We start from the raw sequence: 24,902 nt of genomic DNA on the forward strand, positions 1-24,902 counted from the left end.
TTGAGGGCCATTGGATCCCATGAGTTCCCCAAATCCACCTACAGGGACCCGGCAGGTCCCACACACAAACTGAAGAAGACGGGACCTTAAAAAGAAATGAGATACAGAGAAGGTTATCAAAATTATGAATTGAACTATAATTTCCATTACCATAACAAGGAACCCCACAGTATTTTTTTAAGAGATTAAAAAAAGGAATTAAGAAAATGATCCGCTGATCATATAATTACCTTTTTTGCTTCTTAGACTGTAAAATACGCATATCTGATTATTAAAGCTAAAATGAACCCCTTAGCATCTTACCTTGTTTCATTATCCATCGCCTTGACATAAGCCCAGAACCATTGAACCTGTTTACTTGTCTTTGTGTAGTGGCGGTATATTGTATTCTTCTGCCAATCCTAACAACAACAACACATAGTTTAGTGGCAGTATATTGTATTCTTCTGCCAATCCTAACAACAACAACACATAGTATAGTGGTGGTATATTGTATTCTTCTGCCAATCCTAACAACAACACATAGTTTAGTGGTGGTATATTGTATTCTTCTGCCTATCCTAACAACAACAACACATAGTATAGTGGCGGTATATTGTATTCTTCTACCAATCCTTACAACAACACATAGTTTAGTGGCGATTTATTGTATTCTTCTACCAATCCTAACAACAACAACACATAGTATAGTGGCGGTATATTGTATTCTTCTACCAATCCTAACAAAAACAACACATAGTTTAGTGGCGGTATATTGTATTCTTCTACCAATCCTAACAACAACAACACATAGTTTAGTGGCGGTATATTGTATTCTTCTACCAATCCTAACAAAAACAACACATACTTTAGTAGCGGTATATTGTATTCTTCTACCAATCCTAACAACAAAAACACATAGTTTAGTGGCGGTTTATTGTATTCTTCTACCAATCCTAACAAAAACAACACATAGTTTAGTGGCGATTCTTCTACCAATCCTAACAAAAACAACACATAGTTTAGTGGCGGTATATTGTATTCTTCTACCAATCCTAACAAAAACAACACATAGTTTAGTGGCGGTATATTGTATTCTTCTACCAATCCTAACAAAAACAACACATAGTTTAGTGGCGGTATATTGTATTCTTCTGCCAATCCTAACAAAAACAAAACATAGTTTAGTGGCGGTATATTGTATTCTTCTACCAATCCTAACAACAACACATAGTTAAGTGGCGGTATATTGTATTCTTCTACAACTAACAACAACAACACATAGTTTAGTGGCGGTATATTGTATTCTTCTGCCAATCCTAACAACAACAAATAGTATATATATAGTGGCGGTATATTACATCCTTCTGCCATTCCTAACAACAACACATAGTATAGTGGCGGTATATTATATTTTTCTGCCAATCCTAACAACAACAACACATAGTATAATGGCGTTATACTGTACTCTTCTGCCAATCCTAACAACAACAACACGTAGTTTAGTGGCGGTATATTGTTTTCTTCTACAAATCCAACAGCAACAACCCTTAAAGCAGATACTAACCTCCACATCAATATTTTGCATACCACAGATAATAAGCTCAAGTTCACGTTCATCAAAGTACTGCAACCATTCCAGAGGAACAACCTAAACATGGAAATCATTTAAAGTTCTACGATGAACCCTTGTTTTTTTAAATCTTAACACTCTAACGCCTGAAAACTGTGTCATTATGTACACCATGAATCTAGGCATCTTGAATTACAAATACAACTTATGGGGTCATAATATCAGTAAAATCAGTTTTAAACAATTTGACATTTTGAAAGAAAAAGGAAAACAAATGACATCATTACTCCAAAAAAAGTAATTCCATGAATATCTCAATAAATCCATCAAGGAATACATTTCAACCCATAAAATCATAAAAAATAAACAAAAACATATTAATAGAATTTGCCTCATAAAATCGATCAAGGAATAGGGTACAGACTTCGTCGTATATATCAATACAATGAACACGGCTATCGATTTAAATTTTGAATTCTACTATGCTTTTAAAGAGCATGGAAACACATAAACATGGAATCAAAGAGGAGCTCTCAATTAACAGTTTCTCTTTGTTTACTTTGTATACTTGTAATTTGAAAAAAGCTTGTTAGAAATCAAATCCTAATTAGAAAAGTCATCGTGATTGTGTTGATATAAACGCTGACCACTGTATACTACATTATACCAATCAAGGAATAGAATTTATCTCATTAAAACCATCAAGGAATATAATTTACCTCATTAAAACAACAAGGAATAGAATTTACCTCATTAAATCCATCAAGGAATAGAATTTATCTCATTAAATCCATCAAGAATAGAATTTACCTCATTAAAACCATCAAGGAAGAGAAATTACCTCATAAAATTCATTAAGGAATAGAATTTACCCTATTATAACCATCAAGAAATAGATTTCACCTCGTCAAACACATTACATAATAGATTTTACCTCATTAAATCCATCAAGAAATAGATTTTACCTCATCAAATCCATCAAGGAAAAGAAGTTACCTCATCAAATCCATCAAGGAATAGATTTTACATTATAAAATCCATCAAGGAATAGATTTAACCTCATCGAATCCATCAAGAAATAGATTTTACCTCATAAATCCAAAAAGGAATAAAACTCACCTCATTAAATCCATCAAGGAATAAAACTCACCTCATTAAATCCATTAAGGAATAAAACTCACCTCATTAAATCCATCAAGGAATGCTTTAGTCTGTTCTTCTATTCCTCTTGTCATTCTCCACTCTGTAACTAACTCTAGGTATTCCTCCTAAACAACGAGTTATTGTAAGTTCCCTGCAACTAACTGCATTATGTTCTGTGAGTACAGTACTTTACTGTTTTATAATGCACTGTACTGTTTTGTAATGCACAGTACTGTTTTGTAATATAACATTCTGTACAAGGGGATCCAACAGGATGTTGAATAAGTGGATCTATTTACACATATGTATTGTATTGGCAAATATTCGGATCCACGGATCCGGATCCAAGGATACGGATCCAAGGGGCAAAATATGAACCAAAAACTGTGAACAAAACATTCTGCTCTCCAGCCCCAAATCTGAACTGTTGAAAAAAAGAGATTATCAAAAATTTACCTTTAAATGGTTTATTAAGTTTTAGGATACAAATAAGCGAAGAAAAGAAGAAAAATAATTGAAAACTTTTCTTTCGTGAATCTTCCAATCCGCATCAAAATGAAATGGATCCTAAGCACTTATACTGTACATATTCGTCCGAGGTTGCGTGATACATGTAAGTTAACAGTGCTTAGGATCCATTTAATTTTGATGCGGCGGATCCGGATCCTGGATTCGCACGGGAAAAAATGGATCTCGATCCGGATCCAGGTTGTTTCTTTAAAATTTACTGGATTTCTTAACAAAGCAGAATTTTCAATTTTTTGTCTTATTTTTTTCGCTTATTTTTATGCTGAAACTTGATGAACCATTCAGAAATTAGGAAATTCTTTATAATCTCTCTTTTTTCAATATTTTTTTTTTGCAGTTTTTGTTGATATTTTGCCCCCTGGATGCGGATGTAAAATATTTCAAAGTTCTAAATCTCTTTTTTTATCCAAGAAATTCCAAAATTATTGAAATGAACAATGCTCAACCTTATATTTTTCGGCACTCTCCCCCCCCCCCTCCCTAACGTAAAAAGATCAATCTGCGCCAACCTTGTTTTCTTCATTAACCATGATATCAGCTCCATCTGGTTTCAGATTATGTGGTTTAATCTCACCAAGCAGTTCAAAATCAACTTCATATACATTTGTTACAATTTTCACCCTCACAAGGGAAATTAATTTATCATTTATTAAAATCAATTCAGCCAATAAAACCCCCAAAAACATTACTATCTTCTTTAAAAATACACCCCTGTAAATAACATGACTAAAATCTGATGAATGAATGAATGTATTCCTGAGAAGAACATCTCTAATCCACACTCCTCAAGATTATTATCCTTGATCCAAACTAGAGAATTATAGAACTCAGGGTCTATACTCTCTATATCCTACAATATAATATTATTTATTTTCTATTATTAACCTTATTTTTCGTTGAAAACTTGTTTTGCTGCTGGAGCTGATTTTTGAACTTTTTGGGAAAATGTCAACTTCGCTTTTAAAAATTCTCGAAATTGCAAAAATAAATATTCTCAAAAGTTACAAAATGAAAATACTATGATATGTAAACGACATAAACGAAATGGGGTTTCATGTTTGGCTTTCATACTATGTCGTAAATCGGTCATGACACTGTAAAAAAGGAAATGAACATAAATTACGCCTAATGTCCCTTTAAGCTAAATAAACCATCTAGTTTACCTTCATAGTAAGTTTTCTATTCAACATCCTCTTATAGAAAGGCATCGTAAATCCGCTGTAGATAAACTTCCCGTGGTACATTGCCATAGCGATAAACCGTCCTAGAATACAGTTATTAAAATCCTTCTCACTTTATTCATTTTCATTCGATTTCAATTGTGGCCATGTTCTCTTTATATACATTGTAAAACAAAAAAAGAACAAAAAATTCGCGGATTTTATAAAAACATTTCCATGATTATCAAAATTTTAAAAAATCGAATTTTGATCAAGGCAAATTTTTAAAAATTCGATCAACCATAAACTTTCTTTGGGGTCAAGCGAGGTCCCAAAAAAAGGTTAGGCCCGATCGGTTCAGCCGTTTTGACGTTTATTGATTACAAACAAACAGACACCCAGACAAGCAAAGTATATAAATCATATTTAGATAATAGTCAATGAATACAGATATTATAGGGATCCATCCTAGAATACAGATATTATAGGGACCCATACTAGAATACAGATATTATAGGGATCCATCCTAGAATACAGATATTATAGGGCATCCTTCCTAGAATAAATATATTAAAGGAAACGTTCTAGAATATAGAATCAAAGGAACCCCTCAGAGAATACAGATTTAGGCCGGGAACCCTCCTAGAAAAAAGATATTACAGGCAATGTCCAAGAATACAAAATCAAAGGAACCCGTCCGAAAATACAGATTTAAAAGGAAACCGTCCTATAATACCCTATAATACAGATATTAAATGAAACGTCCTACAACACAGATATTTAAGGGAACAGTCCTAGAATACAGACATTAAAGGAAACGTTCTAGAATACAGATAAGAACCGTCCTAAATTAAAGATATTCAAAAAACCCATCCTAGAATACAGATATTAAAAGAATCATACTAGAATACAGATATTAAAAGAGTCATACTAGTATACAGATATTAAAAGAAATTAATCTAGAATTCGGAAATATTGAATGGTTCCCCCAAGACCGTAAACACATTGCCCCAAAAAATAAATTTAAGAAAATTTGATTACCTACAAACTTGAAGTAATGAAGATGATCAGGATTAACATATGAGGCTGGATTAATCTGTAAACTATAATTGTTCTTATTCGCGTACTCAAACAAACAGTACATAGGATTCAGCACCTAGACAATAAACATATTTATATTTCATATTCATAATTCATATTCATATTTATAAAAGCACATTTCATTTTGTTAAAGTACTCAAACAAAAAGTACACGGATTAAGTGTCTTGACACTAAGCATATGTTTAATAAACGAATAGGTTATTAGAGTATACTCTAATACTAATAGTAATTAAGCAAACAGCGCAAAGAATAATTAGTATAATATTTAAAAATTTTACTTTCTTGCAACAAAGAAACAGGACTTCCTTACGAAAGTTTTGAAGACCTATTTAACATGGAAAGAAATACGGAGCAAACATTTTTCGTTTTCGCCAAGCGCCATATCATACTGATACAATTCAGTAGATCCCATATAACTGTGAGATTGTAATATGATAATCTAATGTGTATTTGATGTTATTATAAAGCAAATAAGTAAAGCACCTTGAACTATTTAGTAAATGTTTTTCATATTAATGAAACTATTGTAAATAATAACTTAAGTACATCGTATTTCTTTTCTTTAGGTTCATGGGACAGGGGTGTTTATTTTTCAAAATTTGGTGATCTAGGAAACATGAAAAAACAATTTTTACTTAAAAAATTTACCCCCCATTTTAGTTAAAAAAAAAACATAAAAATTAAATATTTATATAACTTTAGGAAAAAAATATACGCCCCTGTTATTGGGACATTTATACTTCAGCAAGTGTACGCATAAATTCTACCGTACCTCGTGAGAAACTGTGAAAAACCATTCTCTAGAAACTCCTCCATAATCCAGACCCTCTTCACCCTACACAGGACACAAAACATAAAAATTATTTTCAAAATTTTCAAAAAAATGTCGACGTCCAAATAAAGAAACATTTTCTCCTCAAATTTCATATTAAATATATGAAATGAAAGAATTTAAAAAAACGATACATTTCCCTTTCACTTTCATATAAATGTATGAAATGAATAAATAAAAAAAGTCTTTTGTTTAAAATACAAATCAAGAGTACATCTTTTATCTATTCCAAATATGAACTTGATTTTTATTTAAATTTTATCAAACCCGGAAATATAAAACATTTTAAATTCTTTGCTGAATAAAATTTTCCAAGAAATAGCAAATACTTTTGTCATGCTCAAGTCGCAGTTTAATTCATTACAGTCTCCTAAAATTCAGTAGTTTTAGCAATTTTCTCACATTTGACATTTTAAACTGTAATTATGCAAAATGTATTTCAAATAATAAAATAAACCTATAACCTATAACCCTATAAACCTATAACCAGGTTGACAAACTGGGCTTCAATGTGGTGCATGGAATTCAATGTAAAAAATGTTAAGTTTTGCATGTCGGTCGGAATAATAAGAAATTTGAATACCTCATGAACGGAGAGAAATTAGACTCAGTGGACTCATATTTTTCATATTTTTTTTATTCAACTACAAAGCACGAGATAATACAAATAAAAAAATCATAATTTACTATGTAGTTAATGAATGTATTCCTGNCTAAAAAAATTCCCAGTGTAAATTCTGGTTGGGGTTTATTAAGATTTTCGTAAATTTTATTCATTAGGTGTAGTAAAGGTTGATTAGTATTATGTTGTGGTCTAAATCCATATTGATGTTGATAGAAAATCTCAAACTTGTTAAGATATTTAAACATTTGAGTCGCAGCTATTTTTTCAAGAAGTTTACTTAGCGCTGGTAGAATACTAATTGGTCTGTAGTTATTAAATTTATCTTTTTGTTCAGTTTTAAAGATAGGAATTATTTTTGCACATTTATAATCACTAGGGATATATCCTGTTTTAAAAGAAAGGTTAAATAAATGCGCTATAGGATAGACAATACTTTCAATTATTTCCTTCAGTAGCTTGGTAGAAATATTGTCCTTACCTGAACTGTTTTTAGGTTTAAGTTTACTCACTGTTTCAAGAATAATTTCTGGTCTGAACGTAATTATAGACAAATCGTTGAAACCATCGCTTCAATGTGCTAAGGCTGCTAGGCGAGCATCTGGTATCCTTACACAAATTACCAGAGCTTTTCTTTATCGCGATAGAAATACTTTTCTCAAATTATATATAGATGTCATCTCGAATTCTCCATCCCAACTTGGTCACCCTGGTCGCAGGGTGATATCGATATTCTGGAACGGGTACAGAAACGTGCTGTGAATCTAAAAACAGGACTGAAGGGGAAATCATACCTGGAGAAGCTACAGGAAATAGGTCTTATGTCATTGGAAGCAAGAAGATCGAGGTTTGATCTTGTTCAAACCTTCAAGATCATCAAAGGGTTCGACAGAGTTAATAGAGATATTTGGTTTGAGTTGGTCGGACCTGATAATCCAAGACCAACCAGACTGACCTCCCATCAATTCAACATAATCCCTAAACGTTCCAGGACGGATCCTAGATTAAACTTCTTTACTAACAGGGTTGTGAACTCTTGGAACACCCTCCCAGCTGAGATCAAGGATGCTAAATCGCTAAATATGTTTAAAAACATGCTCGAGGCTCATTTGAATAGTTAATTAATCTTCTAACTATTGTGCCAGGTCCAGGGTGTGTGAAATTGCTTGAGAATTCTCTACAGATGACGACCTGTACTCTGGACTGTGCGGGCAACTACAGCTATCCTCATAATGCTCCTACCTGGAGTTCTGAGGATCACCACAGAAGTAACCAAGTAAGTAAATGTTCGTTTGTATTACCTTGAAGATAATGTATAATCGTCGACGAAGTTCGTATGCCGGTAAACGCATCAGCTGATGGAAGGAATCCTCAAACAGAGTTGGCCGGGAAACTAAAAATAAATCAATAATATTTCTCAGAAATATTTTGAAATAGGAAATATTTGAATCGGAAGTTTTTAGTGCCATTAAGTATTTTGTATCGTAGGAATTTTGTACCGGAAGTGTATTGAGCAGGGGTCTATATTTTCCTATTTGCCAATGAGCTATTGTTAAAGGGTTGGGGAAAAATAAAAAAACGGGGAAAGGGAAAAGGTAGGGGGAAAAGCAAAGCTTAGGATCCGGATCCGTTGGATCCGCAAGATTTTGGTTTCCTGGATCCGCAAAAATAGAGAATCCACGAATCCGGATCCAAGGGGCAAAATATCAACCCAAATCTGCCAAAAAAAAATTGTTACTCACAAAACCTAAATCTGAACAATTTAAAAAAAGAGATTTAAAAAATTTCCTGATTTCTGAATGTTTCATCAAGCTTTAGCATAAAAATAAGCGAAAAAAATAAGACAAAAAACTACATTGTACTTGAATCAAAATCTAAAAGTTTTCTCTGCAAGGGGGACTCTTTCGAGCTTGCGCGGGCTTTTTGTCACCTTGATAAAAAACCTATTTTATAATTGTGGTTTAAGGGAGAAAATGATTCAAAAAAGGGAGGGGGGGGGAAATAAAGATCACAGAACAAATAGAAACCCCTGAATTATTGAGATTGGAAGCCTCATGTGTCGGGAACAAATAAGCCAGTTTCGAACATCATAGAAGTCTATGTCATGTATTCTTTTTGAAATTAGCTGACAGCTGGAAAACTTTAGAGAACATTAATATCTCAGGTTAATGAGATAAAGATCCTTAAGTTTCAGTCTAACCAAAAACACTCAAGCTGTAACGTCTTTGTAAAGATCAACAAGACTTCAATTATTCACTGGTTGCCTTTTGGCCTCGACTTTATTAAAGTGGTCTGTGTAGTGTGCATCCTTCGATTTTTAGAAAATATGTTAAACAATTTTGAGAAGCGTTATATTGCGAGAACTGAGAGTGGGAAAATGTATTTAGTTTATACACAACAATACCTCAGTTGACAGAAGGGAACAATTAATTATTTTAGGATTAACACTTTAACAACTTGCATTGTTCAACTAATTTTAAAATTCGGTGATGGTGACCTTTGTAGAGTAAAAGAAAGTAGATGTTAGTTAGTTACACATTTATTGAAAGTATCTTTTTACATTTTACCATTATCTTAGCAAAAGAAGAATTCAATATTTTTTTCTAAAAATTTTACTTAAAATATGCTAAAATTTCACCATTGGACACATGCTTTTTCTATTAAACTAATTTGTGACTGAAAATATTCACCTGTAAGTTTGATATGGGAGGGTAAACCGTTGGATTGGCAGAGATATCGGAATTGGTTCAGCTTCCATCGGAACGAACGTTCGTACTGAGCCGGGACACCGTAGGCACCCTTCGGTCCTAAATCCAGTTCGTCAAAGCTAGAGGTTTTTTTATTGTGTTTGTTTTTATGTTCGATTTTAAGCTTGATTTTATGTTTGATTTCATGTTTGAGTTTATGATTGATTTCATGTTTGAATTATTGTTTGATTTATTTTCTAACTAAATCATCATGAAACCTTTTATAAATGGTTACTGCAAAAATTTTTTTTTGTCATTTTATCTTCATTTGCAACCTCTAGGTATAAAAAGGAAAAGTAAGTTTAAATTATTTGTAATAATATGTTTGAGATCATAATGATTTATTATCAGTTTTCCACCAAACAACACATAAATATATGAAATTTGCATTATCAAATTAAGAGAAACCTATTTTCTAAGAAAATTTTTTTTATTTGAGAACTAAAATTTGCTGGAATAAATTCTATGATGATAATATTGATTGATTAAACTAATTCATGGATGGATGGATGAATAGTTAAGATTGATGAATTGATTGATTTGTTATTTGATGGATTCATTCATTGGTGGATTAACTGATGGATTGATGAATTGTTCGATTGATTAATTGATTGATTGATTAATCGGTTGATTGATTAATTGATTGATTGATTAATCGGTTGATTGATTAATTAATTTAATGAATTGGTCGATTAATTAATTGATGGACTGATTAATTGATGCATTGATTTATTGATGGACTAATTAAAAGGCGAATTGAGAAATTGGTTGATTGATTAATTGATGAATTAATGTATTGGCTGATTGGTTAATTAATAGATTGATGAATTGTTCGATTGTTTAATTGATGGATTATTTAAATGGTTGATTCATTGATGGACTGATGAACTGTTCGATTAGTTAATTGATGGATTAATAAATTTGTTGGTTGATTCATTGATGGACTGATGAACTGTTCGATTAGTTAATTGATGGATTAATAAATTGGTTGGTTGATTAACTGATGGATTAATTAATTGGTTGATTGATTAACTGATGGATTAATTAATTGGTTGATTGATTAACTGATGGATTGAATAATCGGTTGATTGATTAACTGATGAATTGAGTAATTGGTGGGTTGATTAATTGACGAATTAATGAATTGGTTGATTGATTAATTGACGGATTAATGAATTGGTTGATTTATTAATTAATGGACTGATTAAAAGGTGAATTGATAAATTGGTTGGTTAATTATCTGACTGAGAGTTGATTGATAAATTGTTTAAGTTGAGATGATCGTTCGATTGATTGAATGATTTATTGATGGATAGATTGATGGATTGAATAACCTTGTTTAGTAGCTCCCGGCCTTGGATCATCAAACGTAGTTGTCCTTGTATTATGATCCACAAAATATCTAACTCCATCCTCCGTAAACCTTAATAAAAACAATTTATTATAAAATAAAATAAAATCTTTTGATGAATAAATGAAATTTGTAGATTAATGTGGTCTTAAGAGGGACAAAATTATACACATTCTTATTATTTACTCAAGGCTTTTCTGTAAATAAATCAGGGGTTTATATTTTTACCCCCCCCCCCCTTCTCCACCCTTTTTGAACGAGTTGAAAGAAGAGAAAAAGAAAGAAGTATATCCCGAAAATGGGGAAAAAAAAGGAAAATCAGTTTGAATTTTCTTGTCCAAAACTAGCCCAGAAAATCTTATTCAACGTTTTTTTGTTAAATTTAATTTCTAGGGACTGTCGTTGTAATTTCAAGTGACTCTCAATTTAAGAAGGGATGTGCTGTATCACTATGGTAGCCTTGAAACCTTAATCTGTCAATAATTTTGAAGATAACGTCATTTTTTAGCTTGAAAAGTTTTAAACTTTCACAATTTCTCCATTGTTTCTTAAGCAAGAAGTACGCAAGTCACTTTGAAGAGAAACCACAAATGGCATCTAATTCATACAAAGCTTTAAAGGGTACTATTGTGAGTCGGACATGCCACTCGATCAATGGAAGGTCTCTTAAAATAATGTCTACAGTCCCTTTGAAATCACCTCATCTCCCAACCATTAGGAAGAGGTTCTTCATGAAGCTGTCCCTGGGTCCGAGGATCCTCCCACTGTGTTGTCCGGTTCTTATGATTTACAAAATAAACTCGACCATTCGGTTCAACCCGCTTCTCCCAACCGTCCGGTAGAGGGCCTAGGGTATTATTATTATTGTTGTCATCATTCACAAATTGAAAAATCAGTTATTCATAATGTAATAATATCAGGAGAATCAGAATGTTAACTTAGTGGAACTGGTAAAAATATTATTACAAGACATATCGTAACTAAGGTTTACATAATTTGAACTGCCGCAAACAGTATGAAAGCAGGTGGAACAAAACGTTAGCAGCAGAAAACGTGATATGAGCATGTGATAACATGATGTGAGTAGGAGCTGTTTACCTAATGGATCATCCTCTGCTGTTCGCTGCTGATCTGGAAACAGGAATCTTTGATTCTTCATTTGCATTACTCGTGCTCGTTCTCCCTTAATATTAATATAAATTTTGAATCCTAATAAAAGAAAAATACTTTCAAAAAATTAGAAAAATTTATAAAAGGAAAAAAACAAAACTAAGTACAGAGCGTCCCATATCATATTAGATTATCTGTCAGCTATCTCAGCTATAACGCCAAAATATTCACGTAATGCTTGAAAAACTTAGAATTTTCTGCATGCAAATATTTATATTATGCTCATACATTTTTTTTCTGATTATCCCCGGAAATTGCCATTTAGAGCTATATACAATATGATGTGGGACACCCTGTGCATTATCAGGGATCTTTTATAACTCTGGTAGCGGAGCTAACAGCAGCCTCATAATAGAGATAGCTGTCAGATTCGGAGGAAATATTGACAAGTTCCGAAAATCCTTTAGCTGCACACATGCAGGCGCGACAGGTATGTTGCATTTGACACAGAAAACAAGAAGTTGAAAAGATAATGACCCCGTTTGTGTATTTTAGATTCAAATTGAACCAAGAAAAACAGAAGTCTAAATTGTCTTGAAAAATATCCTCCCCCCCCCCCCGTATAGTTTTTTTTTATATTTCATTCAGTATACTTATTCAATAAAGGTATGTGGGTAACAATCAATTGAAAAGGAGAAAAAAAATTTAAAGTTGTTGTTTCATCATTGAAACCCTTAAATTATTATTTGACCCAGGTCAGAAACTTTAAATCATTATTGAAAAGATCAAATTAATCATCAAAATGGAATAAATTTAATTAATTACAAAATCTAACCTGCCAGTTTGCCATCTGCTGTAGTCTATGTGTGTTTGGTCTCTGCCACGTGGTTTGCCTGTACAGTACAACACTTAACACCGGGTATTCATGTACATTGTACAATGTACACTGTAACAATAATAATACTGTGCTTAGGAACCGGATCCTTAAAAATATGCGGATCCAAGCGGCAAATATCAACCAAGACCAAAAATGTTGCTCTCTGAACACAAATAGAAATTAACTAGCAAGAGATTAATGAAACTTCCTAATCTCGGAAGGGTTCAATATTTTTCAGCATAAAAATAAGTGAGAAAAGAAGAAAAAAGTGTGATGAAAATTTTCCATTTGAAAAAAAAATCAGCAAATCTTAAAGAAATGTTTTAGACCTGAATCCCGATCCGGTGTTGTATCCGGAACTATTTTTTTCCAGGGCGAATCCCGGATCCGGATCCTCATAAGAATAAAATGGATACTAAGCAGGGTAATAATGTAACTTAATGTAGTTTTCTAAAACCTCAATTTTAAACTTTCAAAAAGCTGAAGGAAAAAAAATTAAGCTCAAAAAGTTTTCTTAAGTTTATGCCATCTTTTAGAAAAAACTTGAATGTAAATATAAAAAAAGAAAGAAAGAAAGGAAACACTTCGTGAAACCCCTATTCAGTCATGAAGGCTCTGTACCTTGCCAACTTTGGAATAATTTGTTTAAACATCAAGGTTTAAAAAGGTTAATTTTTTTAAGTTGTCAACGCTTGCTAAGGTATAAGCCAACTTTAACAAAAATGCAATCTTGAAATCAAACCATAATATTTTTATTTGAGAACAAGACCCTTATGCTTGATTAGATGCCAAACTTAAAGCTTCACCAACATGATATGCAATTTTTTTATGATCATACTTAAGGGATCAGATTGTAGAGTGGAATAAAAATCAGATTAAAAATAATAAAAGATTGGATAGGACTGGTTGATAACCTAATCCTACCCTACAAGCTTTATGGGCGGGTAACTAAAGAAACTGAGTTTTTGCCACAAACACTAATTTTTCAATCCCTCTTTGTTACATAATGTCGTAGACCTTAGTGAAAGATACCTAAAGATACAAACTATGAATTCTGGTAGATCTAATAGTCAAGTCTTGAAATATCAAAGGTTTAAACAATCAGCTTGCAAAGATATGGGATTTAGAAAATTTAAGTTTGCTGCAAAAACTCGTGTCCTTTTATTGATGATGTCATAAACTTTATAAAGGATATATAAATAAATGTATTGACTGTCCTAGTGTTATGATCAACATAGTAAACTCTAGATCTTTGATCTCTTCTCATCTCCCAGCCTGGTGGCAGGGGCTGGGGTCTCTCCCAGGTAGTTGATCTACATCATTATACAGTTCAAGATTAAGTTGATATACAACATCATACAGTTCAAGATTAAGCTGATCTACAACATCATACAGTTCAAGATTAAGCTGATCTACAACATCATACAGTTCAAGATTAAGCTGATCTACAACATCATACAGTTCAAGATTAAGTTGATATACAACATCATACAGTTCAAGATTAAGTTGATATACAACATTTTACAGTTCAAGATTAAGTTGATCTACAACATCATACAGTTCAAGATTAAGTTGATCTACAACATCATGCAGTTCAAGATTAAGTTGATCTACAACATCATGCAGTTCAAGATTAAGTTGATCTACATCATTATACAGTTCAAGATTAAGTTGATCTACATCATTATACAGTTCAAGATTAAGTTGATCTTCAGCATCATGCAGTTCAAGATTAAGTTGATCTACAACATCATACAGTTCAAGATTAAGCTGAAATACAACATCATACAGTTAAAGATTAAGCTGATATACAACATCATAGAGTTCAAGATTAAGCTGATATACAACATCATACAGTTCAAGATTAAGCTGATATACAACATCATACAGTTCAAGATTAAGCTGATATACAACATCATACAATTCAATATATTAGCAGGTGTATACATTTTCTTGAATACTAATTTTTTTCTAAATATTCCCGGGGAAAAGATGAAAAGGTTTTTTATCGTTGAATTTAGGAAAATAAATGATTTTTAAGGGAAAGTTAGTAATTATTTGAGAAGTAAATTTTAGGGTAAAAATTGATAAACCCTGGATAAAAATTCTAAATTTAACAGCTTTGAATATGACAGGGGCTAGCTAATCCTAAACACACAATAGTTCTAATCTTTAACAAAAAATATTACAAAAATAACAGAAATTTTTTTTACGCACTGTGTAAATAGACCTATAGTAAATAAAATTAGATAATAAAAGTTCCCGGATTGAAAAAGTTTTTTTCTGTTTCCCAACCGTCGAGGAAAGGATTCTTTAGTTCATTATGATTAAAATACAGAAATTATCCCTTTCTATGTTTCTTCTCTTATTCTTTTTTAGATGTTTCTAAGAAATAACATTTTGTATTGTTTATTTTCATTTAATTTATTTCTAATCTTGGTCCTAATTTATATAAAAAAATAAGGATTAAGTAAAATCGCGTGGTGAGTTGAAACTTTTAAAAGTAACAGTTCGGAAACAAGTTACAGGTTGGTTTTCTCTACACCAGTTTTTAAACATAGAGTTAAACGCTTTAAAACAAAATCTTCACATTTCAAATGATAAAAAAACCGTGCAATTGAAGAACATTTTTAGTGAACAAATTGATGAAATTAAAGTTTTGTTTTTAATTTTTTAAGATCTTACCTTGTATTATGATCTACATAGTATTTGCGTCCGTAAGAGTCAAATCTCATCTCCCATCCTGGAGGAAGAGGTTCCTCTGGTACAGGAGCTCCTACTACTCCTGGAGCTCCAGGTACTGCTCCCCCCGCCACTGCAACTGTACCTCCAGGTGTTCCTTAGAAAAGAGATTTCTTACATCAAATTCACGCTGTTCATTTTAATTCTTACACCTTTGTTGAATTATATCCAATAAACGCCGAAACGGCTAATATGATCCCAAAGGGATGTTTATTTATAGCATTCTTAGTATTTTTTAAAAATTGCTTGATATTTGGAAATCAACAATCAGAACAAAAAAAGTTGATTTACACAGTTCACCCACAAAAAGCAAGATTTTACTAGAAATATGGGCGATTAAATCCTATTCAATTGTACTCGGCTTTTAGGGCGCTCATTGGATTTTTTCAGGAAAATATTCACCTCTGGCGTACTAAAAAATGTTGCGGATATGTCTTTTTTAATTGGTGGATTTTCAACAATCGAAACAGTCAAGATTTTTTATATGCACAATTTTTCAATTTCCACGTTCACGTCCATAATCATTTCCTGGATATTATTATCATTGGATAAAAAGAAGCAAACAAACAAACAAGCCAAATTTGTATAGAACCAATTTAAAATTCAAATACACAAATTTCTTAGCTTCTTTATTTCTTACTTCTGTTCAGGATGTACCGTATAATCAGTTAAACCTAATTGTGTGGGGTGTGGACTATTGTGGATGCATACTTGGTATTGCGGAATGCGGATGCATACTTGATGCGTCCTATCAGTATTGTGGATATATGTATAGTACTTAAGAGTCCTACTGGTATAATGTGCCCTAATGGTGTTGACTATTGTGGATGCATATTGCATACCTGATGCAACCTACGGCTGATCAGGTTGTCTATCTGATGCAACCTACGGCTGATCAGGTTGTCTACCTGATGCAACCTACGGCTGATGAGGTTGTCTACCTGATGCGTCCTGCCGCTGTTATAGACGTATATTGCATACCTGATGCGTCCTGTGACTGTGGTGGATGTATACCTGATGTGTCCTGCAGTTGTGGTGGATGTATATCTGATGCGTTCTGCCGCTGTTATGGTTATGGTTATGTTATGATACGTAATGAGGTTGTTGTGGATGTACATCTGAAGGGTCCTGTGCTGCGGTTGTGGTGAATATATACCTAAGTCCTGTGATTTATGTGGATGTATACCTGATGCATCATTTGATTGTGATGGATGTATACCTGATGCGTCCTGTGATTGTGGTGGATGTACACCTTAAGTGTCCTACGGTTGTGGTGGATGCATACCTGATGCGTCCTGCTACTGTTATGGAAATATACCTGAAGCGTCCTGCTCCTGTTATTGATATATACCTGATGCGTCCTGTGATTGTGGTGGATATATACCTGATGCGTCCTGCGGTTGTGGTGGATATATACCTGATGCGTCCTGCGGTTGTTGTGGATGTATACCCTGAGATGGTTGAGAAACCATGGATCTCTGAATATCTGATATAGGAGGTAAGTTGAGGTGTCGGGATCCGGAGGAATGGTTTTCAGGGACCTAATTTTACAAGATGAAATTAATATTAAAGCGACATTAAATTAAACGTAATTTCAAGTAAATCTCCATGCAAAGATGGCAATGCCCGAGTTACAACGGTACCCTTAAAACATTTGTTTGATCAAGTATATATTAGATATCAATGTTTTGCGCAAAAACTCACAATAATGAACAATTTTTTAGTATAAACAACGACCACAACTTCTACATTTTTGATTAGGTTGAAGTTTCAAGGGTTCCGTTGTAAATCAGGCTTTACCATCTTTGCATGGAGGGTAACTTGAAATTACACTTACAGTCCCTTTAAGTTGTAGAAAGGATTATTTAGTAAATCTATTTCATTATCAATTCAAGAAACCATTTAATTTGATTCACAACATCATTGACAAACAAATATCGTCGTTTTTCTTCAGAAAAGTAATTTGCGGATGTGTAAGTGTTGACGAGCATAAAAATGACCAAGCCCTAACTGAAAACTATTATTTTCAGGCGGGATTTAGCGATCAATCAAGGACCAGTTCAGATTTCGAGTTTTTTCCTTAAATACTTCGATCTTTCGATTGGTTTAAAATGCATAAATCTATTTGGAATCCAAATAGATTTATTCATTTTTTGGATCTAAAAAAATTATCTAGACAAAGGTGGGATGAGGGCTATGTTATAAATCTTCTATATAATAAGCTCTTCGCTCATATATATATATTTATATGTATCTGTTTTTTTGATTGAATAATAAATTGACTATATTTATATATGTATATGTTAGCTATGGCTTGACCAAATGGGCTGACATTTTTGAGGGAACCCATGGGTATCCAGGGGGTAACAAAGGATGAAACAATTGGCAATTTTTTCTTCTTCAATTTTTTTTTAATTCCACGGGCATCGCCAGGTACTTTAGCTAGTAATATTATATGCTAGCTGTCTAAATCTGTTTATTAATTGTAAGAAGCATATTTCATAATTAACTATTGCTGCTCGGTATGATATAAATATTCTTTGTTTGGAAATAAATCCTAAATGATAAGAATATCTCGGAGAAATTGCGTTCAGTGACCACGTCTGATGGAGATAAGAATTAAATATAGGACGGGGAGGTCAGGGAGGGTGATACTGTACAAGGAGGGGGACGCTACAAACCAGGTGGGGGTTGGTGGGGAGGGGGGAGAGTAATGCATGAGCATACAAAGAATAAAGGGGTGAGGACTGGGGGTATAGACATTTTAAGAATATGAGGTTAATTTTCAATATAAATAATTATATATATATTATATTTATTGCATATTGGCCAGGAGGACGCTCGTATCCACACTATGGAGAGGAGGGGGCGGGGGTCATAGATCAGCATATAAAGAATAAAGAGCCCCCCCTGCTGAGAACATTGAGTAGAAAAGAAAGGAAGGGAACATATTAAATAAGGATTTGGGGGGTATGAAGGAAAGGGTTGGGGGGGGGGGGAGCCTACATACTTGAGAAGAATATGGAGTGGGAAGGGGAGGTAGTTGACCATTGCTAGCAGCAGTATGATTCCCAGCCGAAGATAAACTGCTTCCACCAGATCTGAAATAAAGGTTTTGAATCAAACTTTGTGAGATCATATTTCAGTTTACTTTTTACAAACATTACAAGCATCTATGCAAAAATTTATAAACCCGTAAGATGACAATTTTCATAAGAAAAAAAGTGAAGTGGAGGGTACTTAAAAAATGACGTATACAATTCTTTCTAAAAAGCTATTTACACAATAACTGAGGAAACGATGTAGTTTTCAGTAACATTCAATTCATAATTGGGTGGTTTGTCTGATTTCTACACAAAACGACGATGTCCCCGATATTATTGACCAGACCAAGGTCTAAAGGGTAACATTGTGAATCGGGCAGGTCATTCTATAAATGAAGAGTAATTCAACATCTAAAAAAAAAGTTCCTTGAAAATAATCGTTGCAATCTTTTTAAAAAGTTTTTCTCTAGATTCTTATACCCACCCCCCCTCCCCCACATGAAAAAAGGTTCCAACCTGCTTTTACAAATAGCTGGTAGTTTAGATCTAGGGTTAACAACAGGATTATCGCTGGGGGCGGACTGACTCCTCCCCCCTTCACAGTCTTCATCATCTCTGAACAGAAAATTTAAGAATGAAAATACGGCACAGAACAGGATCGATTTATTTTTTGCACATGATAATTATTACTGCGAGTGTCTCAATTTCTTCTTCTAAACAAGAAATGCACAAGTCACTTGTTCAGACAAAGCTTTTAAGGGTACCGTTGTAAAACTGGCATTGCCATCTTTTAATGAAGGGTCACTTAAAATTATGCTTACAGTCCCTTTTAAAAAATTCTGAACGGTCGTCTCTAAAATCTCATTCTTTGTGGTTAACACTGTTTTTATCTTTATTGTTTATAACTCAGCTTTGAAAGATAAAGATAAAAGTAAAATTTCAAAACTGCGTCACGCCAAATAATAGTGAATTTTATATCCGAACACCGTAGCTATTTTTATATACTTTGCTCGTCTGTCTGTTTGTTTGTGTCCAATTTTCGTCAAAACGACTGGACCGATCGGGCCAAATCTTTTTGTAGTAACTCAAATGACCACAGGAAATGTTTATGGATGGAAAATTTGCCTGGGAATGAATGTCTACATTTTTCATTTTGAACATTAAACTCCTCAAAATTTTTGTTGATTGTCGAGTGCGATGAATAATTCTTATGAATAGATCTAGGAAGCTTTTATGAGGGAAAAATTATGAGGATGACGGTATTTTGGGCGAACTTTATTAAAAAGAAAGTAATATAAGTGAGAGAACAGGGTCGGGATTTGTGTTGTTAGTCGTTTTGGATAATCTTGTTAATAACGTTGAACAAAAGTCCCAAATTAAAAAAAAAACTGTATTCTGAAGTATGCTTATATAAAGCTTAGCAAGATTTTAACCTAAAAAATGGGAAAACAAACCAAAAACGTTTTTTCATATATTTTCTGTCAGGGTCGATATTTGGCAAAGCTTAGTCGAGCAAATGTTTGGAACTAACAACCTAAATCAAATTTGCTTTCTTCTGTACCAAATTTTGACCAAAAGGATGCTAGTCGGGATTTGTTTACAAACGATCTGAAGTGATCACTGTGATTTATTTACCTTTCCTTCCGAATTAATTATTTTTTTTCTCAAAGAATTTAGACCGACCTGTGAGCTGGTGAAGGTATTGGACTAGTTGAAGTTGAGAAGGAGGTTAGATTTGATTCCTCCGGACTAGAGTGGACTGTATGGGTTGGAGGACCTGGACTCATGGGTCCATATAATTCCATTTCTGATCACAATGGGATCGGGGTTGAATGTACAGGGTGTCCCACAATATATTAGATCATTTTTAGTTCTAAATTGAGATTAAAGGAACTAATCAGAAAATTTTAAAAAAATCATTTTGCAGAAAATACCAGGTACGTTTTTTTAAACTTCATGAAAATACACTTTCTATGTCATTGTGAACTTTGACGTAGTTTTTTTTTGTGTGTGCATGTACGTCACTTCAAATATGTGTACTGCATTTGGGGTGTTGAATAAAAGATTATTAATTGTGATAAACACTTCCTAGCAATCTAAATTTTTCAGTATGGAATTTTTGTACACTTGACATCATACTTCCAATTGTTTACATGATTAATTTCTGCCCCTAATATCAAGCAATCAACATTTGGGATCGTATTAAAGGGAATTATATGGACCCCTGCCTGGACTTCGAGCTAGATTATCCATATTTACATGAACCCCGCTCAGCTTCATGAACAGAATACCAACATTAACCTCGCTACTGCTCGTCACGTTCTTGTCACGTGACTTGAGGTCCAGGGCGAGCTCGAAATTATCACATTTCCCATTATTCTGCTTTAATACAGAATACAGGTCTAACGAACAATTTCCTTTAAATAAATATAAATGAGAAACATTTTTATTTTAGGTCGTGTTAAAATAAAAATAAAATAAATTTTACCGAAAAAAAATAATTTTTTGCAGAAAAAGTTATAAAGCTCTATTTTATGTCGTATGAAAATAAAAATATAACTAACTAAAAATAAAATGAAAATAAAAAAATCTAACGAAAAAAATTTATTTTCTGCAGAGAAAGTTAGTTATAAGGCAACGATTGAGCTATTAAGCAAATGACAAAATTTAAGACTCGCTTCGTCAAAATTTGACCCTCTGATAGTGAATACGAACTTAAAATTTTATGTATTTTCTTTAAAGTTTATGAAGTTTATTAATTAAAAAACCATTGAAAATTTTCTACCTTATTTTCATGTTATATATTATGTAGAACTAAAAAGAAACAGATTTATGTAACAAACCATGCAGCTGTAAGGATATTAAATTAAGGATAGTTTCCTAAAAATGGGATTTCTGGATCACCTCCCTTTGCTATCTTTTTTGTAAACGAAATATATCGTACAAAATACAAGTTCAGCAAATAATCAAAAGTTTAATATAATTTCCACAACTAATATTAAGTTCATCTATAAAATTTGCTACACTGGGGCCTAGCCGCAGCGCTTAGTAGAAAAATGGGGCAGGGTTCTAAGGTATATACTTGGAACTGGGTTCTAAGGTATATACTTGGAGCTGGGTTCTAAGGTATATACTTGGAACTGGGTTCTAAGATATATGCTTGGAACTGGGTTCTAAGGTATACAATTGGAACTGGGTTTTAAGGTATATACTTGGAACTGGGTTTTAAGGTATATACTTGGAACTGGGTTTTAAGGTGTTTACTTGGAACTGGGTTCTAAGGTGTATACTTGGAACTGGGTTCTAAGGTATATACTTGGAACTGGGTTTTAAGGTGTTTACTTGGAACTGGGTTCTAAGGTGTATACTTGGAACTGGGTTCTAAGGTATATACGTGGAACTGGGTTCTAAGGTATATACTTGGAACTGGGTTCAAAGGTGTATACTTGGAACTGGGTTTTAAGGTATATACTTGGAACTAGGTTCTAAGGTGTATACTTGGAACTGAGCCAAATTAAAAATCTCACCTAGCAATGAATCTTTCTTAAAAGTGCTGTGATTATATACTCTAAACACTAGTTTACTGTACGCCGTCACAATCACAGATATCTCAGCCTGCCATTTTGGGTGATAAGAACTTTTATATATTTCAGTCTTTTTCGGCGGTTTACCGTCGACGATTATCTCTACATAAGGATCTGGTTTAAGCAGTCCTGTCGTGTTTAAGTCTGCGTGATCTAAGGTGACCGCCAACTGCATATAGCTGGAGGCTAAATGGGGAACTAATCCATTAGAAGCAGCCATTCTCAGCTTACGATCATTTAACGATCAAATCATAACCAAATCATGAAAGAGTATTGCTGTAAATCTTAAAATACAAACAATTTATTTCATCTGAAAAAAACACACATTTATTTTATGGTATTAATGGGGGGTCTGTCGTAGTATACGATTTTAGGACCCCCCTCCCCCCCTTCTATCAATTTTGTACATGACCATTTATTTTTCAGCAAATTTATTATTATTTATTTTTTTTGTTATTTAGGAGACAATTTCTGGGCCGAGCACGGAGCACATAGGACTAAGAAAGGTTAGGGGACCGAGCACCGCGACTAGGACAGACTAGGGGGCCGACCGCCGTGGCTAGGATAGGATAGGGGGCCGGGCACCGCGGCCACATGACCAATAATATCATGTGATACATATGAGATCAATGTACAAAATTGATAGGAGGGGAAAGGGAGGGGGGGTCCGAATATAGTTCTCTAGGAAATTTTCAAAGTTTCAAAACAAAAAAAGTTTTAATGTTCAATTCACTGCATTATAATCTATTCTAGTTTGTTAAACTGTTTCCCTACTGTTTCGTCAATGTCTGTGAAGAATCTGATTGAAATTTGGAAGCGCCGAATGCCCCGTAGCATATTTTTGTTATCTCTTACCGAAGACGATATTTAAAGACATGGACATTTTGTTTCAATATGAAGGAGCTAGGGGGAAGGCGAACTACAACAATTCCTAGTCCGAGCCACATTCTCTTCATTTTCTCGTCCGAGCCACCTCGAAATCCTCGTCCTTATATAAATATTCTTTTTATATGTCCAACCCATAAAGATGAGAATATTTTTTTGAAAATCTGGCCACATTAGGGCGTACAACATATATAGTTAGACTAAAGGTTTGCAATGATTTTATAATGTCGGAATCTTCTAATTCTAAGAAGGATGTCAAACTTTATTTAGGTTAAAACTTTAACCTCTTCTGCCTCCAAAATGGCTAACTTTCATAATTCAAAAATTATATCAAAGTATTAACTTGAACATGGTCTATAATCTTTTCCCCAGTAAACAATTTTGGAGAAACAAAAATTCCAGGTTTTATAGGTGGATTTTATTTCTAGAACACTGTTTTATCTCAAAAAAAAAAAAACTAGAAACCCTGTGCACTTTTTAATTTTTCAATTAAAAATAGATTATACGATATTTCTTTGATGTTCTTTATGTTTCAAGAAAAAATTAATACATATTATTTGATCGTTCAGGCGCGCAACTAGACATTTGGTTAGAGGGGGGCAAGGGGAAAATTTTTTTGGCCCCCCCTAAACATTTTTAGGGGGGGGGGGCAAGAAAAATGTGTGTTATACTTAAACAATAAAAAACTAACCTTACCAACCGGATATTCAGTTAAAAGTCTGATATAAAATGAAACAAGAAATCTATTCTGGTCAGGGGCGGATACAGGGGAGGGNACCAGCTTGGTGACATGAGCACAGGTTCTCTGGGGTTCTAGGGAGCATTCTTCCTTGGGGGCATCCTGGACAACAGTCTGTGTTTTGTCAAAGCATTCCTCAGCTCCCTCCTTGAACCCACATCCTGCAGGGGCACACAACTCCCTAGGCTCCTTGGTACATCCAGTGATAGGGGTATACTTCTGCACTTTCTTCTTGGTAACCTTGCATTCTTCTCTAGGCCACTTGGAGCACTTGGTGAGAGTGGTGTATCCAGAGGTTTCATCAGCACACTTCTCATCCTGGATGGTTTCACACTCAACGACATCATCTTCAACATCATGAACTTCTTGCTTGGTCCAGGACTCTGATTCATACTCAGTTCTGCAGATTTCAGGTCCCTGGACATCACAGTCCTTCACCAGTGGAGTTCTGCATACTTGAACAGTCTCATTGAAGGCAATCTTCTCTTAGTTGATGAAACACTTCTTTCTGAAGTTTTCCTCGCACTCCTCCTCCTGCTGGGACTCGTAATTGGTGACATAGGTGGTGTGACACCTTCTGTCGTAGGAATGGTCACACTGGACAACTTCATCATATTCAGTCTCCTCAACCATCTCAACCTTGTCAATACATCTTTTGCCATCAGCTCCAGGACTTGAAGCAGCAACAGCAGGGAAGCTAACATCTGTTTTAGTGTTCCCTTGACGATTACCACTGGGGGGAGCAACACTTTCAGATGAAAGAACAAGAGCAGGTACTTCTATTGATTTATGAATAAGGGTGTCAATATGTTCATGAGCAAAATCTACTTGAGGGTTGAAGGGGAATGTATTGATCTGACCTCTCAAAAGCTGGACAGCCTCAG

At 33.8% G+C, this 24,902-nt stretch overlaps 2 protein-coding genes across 2 annotated transcripts; both read right to left on the bottom strand.

Annotated features, from left to right (window-relative positions):
* On the bottom strand, positions 1 to 22,711 carry LOC111707930 (E3 ubiquitin-protein ligase Su(dx); the record flags this gene model as incomplete). Its single annotated transcript, XM_023481118.1, has 23 exons — positions 22,338 to 22,711; positions 21,039 to 21,227; positions 20,494 to 20,587; positions 19,327 to 19,425; positions 18,777 to 18,867; positions 17,184 to 17,307; positions 15,710 to 15,863; positions 14,242 to 14,337; positions 12,983 to 13,040; positions 12,136 to 12,220; positions 11,737 to 11,884; positions 11,021 to 11,109; positions 9,630 to 9,746; positions 8,241 to 8,332; positions 6,258 to 6,320; positions 5,425 to 5,539; positions 4,387 to 4,487; positions 3,980 to 4,073; positions 3,733 to 3,815; positions 2,734 to 2,820; positions 1,547 to 1,630; positions 304 to 401; positions 1 to 85 (listed from the first exon to the last, which is right to left on the bottom strand). Coding segments are annotated over exons 1-23 (2,523 nt in total), but the record flags the coding sequence as incomplete, so codon positions are not given.
* On the bottom strand, positions 22,696 to 24,651 carry LOC111707934 (uncharacterized). Its single transcript, XM_023481122.1, has 3 exons — positions 24,519 to 24,651; positions 24,058 to 24,473; positions 22,696 to 22,704 (listed from the first exon to the last, which is right to left on the bottom strand). Exons 1-3 carry the CDS (start codon positions 24,649 to 24,651, stop codon positions 22,696 to 22,698), a joined length of 558 nt encoding a protein of 185 aa, XP_023336890.1.
* Between the last annotated feature and the right edge of the window lie 251 nt (positions 24,652 to 24,902).

This window comes from Eurytemora carolleeae, unplaced genomic scaffold (assembly GCF_000591075.1).
Source record: "Eurytemora carolleeae unplaced genomic scaffold, Eaff_2.0 scaffold841, whole genome shotgun sequence".
Lineage (NCBI taxonomy): Eukaryota > Metazoa > Arthropoda > Copepoda > Calanoida > Temoridae > Eurytemora > Eurytemora carolleeae.